The sequence below is a fragment of the Chelonoidis abingdonii genome, chromosome 7 (assembly GCF_003597395.2).
Source record: "Chelonoidis abingdonii isolate Lonesome George chromosome 7, CheloAbing_2.0, whole genome shotgun sequence".
Classification (NCBI taxonomy): domain Eukaryota; kingdom Metazoa; phylum Chordata; order Testudines; family Testudinidae; genus Chelonoidis; species Chelonoidis abingdonii.
Window position 1 is genome coordinate 111,240,214 of NC_133775.1, and position 3,775 is coordinate 111,243,988.

Here is a 3,775-nt window from a genome sequence, read left to right on the forward strand (position 1 = left end):
ACGGCCAGCTCTAGGCAACAGCACTCCAAGCATGTGCTTTCCAAGGGGCAGCACTCTGGCTCCTTTTTTTGTGTGGTTTTTTTTTGTTTTGCTTGGGGCACAAAAAGCCAGGAGCCGGCCCTAAGCGGAGGTGAGCTTCGGTGGTGGGGGGCATGGGGAGGGCTGCAGGAAGTAACCTGGGGGGAGGACAGAAGAACCGCTCCCCCTGCCAGCTCACCTCTGCTCCACTGCCACCTGCTCCCCCCCCCCGAGTGCTGCTGCTCCACTTCTCCCCCGTCCCTCCCAGAGGAGTAGGAGGGGAAATGCAGTACGCCTGGGGGAGGAGGTGGGTCGGGGACTTGGGGAAGGGGTTGGAATGGGGCGGGGCCAGAGGGGCACAGGAAAACTTCTTTGCTTGGGGCGGCAAAAAACTTTGAGCCAGTCCCAACAAGCACCCCACAGGGAGAGTGGGTCCTGGGGGGCTGTGCTCACCTGCTGAGTGGGATACTCCAGGCCCCATTGTGGAGGGCAGGGTGGAGCCTGCCCCCAGTCCCCCCGCCCAGGCAGCCTGGCTCTGCTTGGAATGAAACTGGTGCCACAAACTTTTATTCTCAAACTGTAACAAACGAACTAGGAAAGAGCCCAGTGCAGGGCCTGCTCGGAGCCCCAGTCAGCACCAGGGGGCCTGCAGGGAGCCACGGAGTAGGATGGGGACCAGCCCCTCACACTGGCTGCAGCAGGCAACGTGTCACATTGTCCAGCCTGGGTTTGCGCTAGCCCTGAGGTGGGGCCCAGGGTGGCTCCCAAGGGGAACGGGCAGCTTGAGCCCAGCTGCGCCAGTGACAGCACCAGGGCTCAGGCAGGCTCTAATGTGGCACTCTGCCCGGCAGGCCCCTAAACTGCCGTAGTCCTGCCAAACAAGGGCATGGAGACAGGGAGGTGCCAGGCCCCAGGTTCATACGTGTCCCTGCTGCTGAGCTCTGAGTCCATCCAGCTGGGGAACATGCGCTGGGCACGCTCAGCCTCCAGATAGAAGGTGGGGCCCTGGCTGGCAGAGCTGGGCACGTGCAGGGCTGCGCTGTAACCTCGGTCCAGGAAGAGGGGCTTGTAGCTGGGGGGCTGCTCCTGTTTCTCGGGGCGCTCGTGGCTCAGGAAGGGGGCGTTGATCTTGCGGTACAGCCCCCGTGTGTCCATGAGCACCTCGCTGTAGGGCGGTGGCGGCTCAGCCATGAGCAGTGCCTCCTCGTAGCACGGGGGCTTGGACAGGTCCGACTCTGCAAGGCAAGCAGCAGACACGCACTGAGTGAGGGGCCGCACCAGGCTCTCCCACTTCCATGTGTGGATGGGGCCTGAACCACAGCCTCCCTGAGGAGTGCAGGCCCCAGCCAGCCCCATGGAGGCCCTCCAGCAGGCGCTGGGGGGGGGTGGGGGTCAGGCTCCCTAGGGCACTCTGCTCTGGGACTGAGCATGGCCGGGGTTCTGCTGGACTGGCCAGCGGGGCAGGATGGGGGTTGCTGTAGCCAGGGAGGCTCTGAGTGGCCAGCCCTTCCTCAGGCTCCGAGCCGGCATGAGCACCATCCACTCCCTGCCTTGGTAAACCCCTGGCGGCAATGGGCCAGGCCTAGGGAATTGGCACCGTGGGTCACAAGCAGCCCTCACCGTGCCGGTAGCTCCAGGGCTGGGGGGGTGGGCCGGGGGGGTGGTGCGGCTCCATGCGCAGCCGGGGGGGGATGGCCATGGCCATGCCAGGGGGGCTGCCTGAGTAGCCCTCATAGTGCAGCGGCTCCATCTCCAGCGCACGCAGGTTCTGCTCCCGCAGCCGCTCCTCCTGCTGGCTCTTGAGGCGTCGTCGCAGGTAGCTGCAGAAGCAGCAGAGCAGCACGATGAGGCCCCAGATGAGCCAGAAGCCGGCGAAGCAGGTGAGGAAGGTGTAGGTGCCCTGGGACATCACCATGGTGGCTGGTCTGGGGGCTGGGGGTTCCCCTCAGCTGCAGGCAGGCAGGGCCCAGAGCACCACACGCCCGCTGCCCATCGCCTGTGCCCAGGTGCCAGTGGTGGCGGCTTGTCACTCGCTCAGGGCTGCCCCCGCGCGGCCTGCAGCCGTTGCCATGGCGCCTGCTCCAAGCGCTGGGGATGGACGGGAGGCAGAGCCGGGGGGGCGAGGTCCATGGGGTGGGGGCACTCAGGGGCGAGGGTCAGGGCCTGCCCTGCTCCCCAGGCAGGGACGACTGAGGGAGTGGGCGCTTCGGAGGGGCTCATCCACCACAGGGATCTGCAGAGCCGCAGGCCAGCTGGGTAGCCCCGTATGAACCAAGAGCACCCAGGCCAGCTCCTTCCCATCGCTGTGCCAAGCAGCCGGCGGTGCCCCCTGCAGACAGACAGACAGACAGACAGACCTGAGCATGGCGGGCACATCGCGCTTCCCAATGACCCATCCACAGTAAGCGAGCCCAGCTCAGGGTGGCCAGGCCGGCTCCCGGCTACAGCCATGTGGGTCCCGCCTCCTACCGACCCCCACCCATTAGCTCAGGCCCCCTTCCCCACCTGCTCATTTAAGGGCTGTGTTCCTGTGTGCATAGCCAGGGTGCCATGCCTGCCCCCTGCCCTGCCCCAGACACCAAGGCCAGCTCAGCCCGGGCTATGGAGCCATCTGCAGAAGCCAGCAGAGCCTGGTCCAAGGGGATTGGAAGGGAAGGGGGGCACCGGGCTTGCCAGCCTCCCAGGAAGGGCTGGGGTTGGCATGGCAACGAGCTGAAAGATGCTAGAAATGGGAGGCACTGCTTGTAGCTGGCAGCCCTGGATCCTGTCTGCTTGGGGATGGGATGAGCTCCACCCCCCTTCGGCTGCTCAAGGGTCACCAATGGAGCCAGGGAACTGGAAGGATCTGGGTTAGAGAGTTTCCTTGGACCCCAGGATTCACCACGATGCCACGGCCTGGCAGCCTGGTCCTGACCAGGCCAGACAGCAGCAGCCACTGCTGCAGTGAAACATTTCTAAAGGGACAAGAAAGGATAATTTGCACTCAAGAGTTGTAAAAGAATTGGCTGAGGAGCAGCTGACTAATTGGTAAGATCTCATAATTCTTGGACAACGGGTAAGTCTCAGAGAAGGGGAAAAAAGCGTCTGTTGTGCCAATATTCTACAAGGGTAAGTGGGATGAGCCAGGTAACTATAGGCCAATTAGTCTGACATTGATCCTGGGCAAAATCATAGAAAATCTGCTCCAGGATGCAATCAGTAAAGAACAAAGAGGCGAGCAGCGTAACTAATGCCAATCCATGTGATTTCACAGAAAACGGGTCTCGTCAAACACACTTGGCATTGTTTTGAGATTACAACCACAGTTAGTAAAGGTAACATGACATGGCAGTTAGATTTCTGTGAGGCATTCAGCGGTAGCCCCGCAGGCCTTGTTACATTGCAACTAGATTCATTGATCGTGTTTGTATAGTGCCAGTTTTTAACGAAGCACAGATTAAACGGACTAGAAACTGGCCAACAGATTCCCAAAGCAATTATCAATGGGGTATTTTCGACCCCAGAGGCTGTCCCAGGGCAACTAGCTCCTTTAAGGGGCGGGGAGGGGCTGGCACACCCATGATCAATTACTTGGTGCCTGAATGGGTTTACGGGAAGCCCCTGGGGCCTAAAGGGGAGCCACCAGGGGTGAGGGGTGCTGTCTCTGGACTCCCCATCCCAGGGAGGGAAGGGGAAGAATGACCGAGAGCTGCTGAAAAGGCACCTGAAGGACACAGCTGGGGAAGCTGAAAAACAGGCCTAGCGAGGAGGCCTGTGC

At 61.7% G+C, this 3,775-nt stretch overlaps 1 protein-coding gene across 1 annotated transcript; it reads right to left on the reverse strand.

Moving 5' to 3' along the window:
- Window positions 1-580: 580 nt before the first annotated feature.
- Window positions 581-2,370, reverse strand: PRR7 (proline rich 7, synaptic). The gene is made up of 2 exons (XM_032794795.2): window positions 1,639-2,370; window positions 581-1,253 (listed from the first exon to the last, which is right to left on the reverse strand). Exons 1-2 carry the CDS (start codon window positions 1,931-1,933, stop codon window positions 874-876), a joined length of 675 nt encoding a protein of 224 aa, XP_032650686.1. The 5' UTR covers window positions 1,934-2,370; the 3' UTR covers window positions 581-873.
- Between the last annotated feature and the right edge of the window lie 1,405 nt (window positions 2,371-3,775).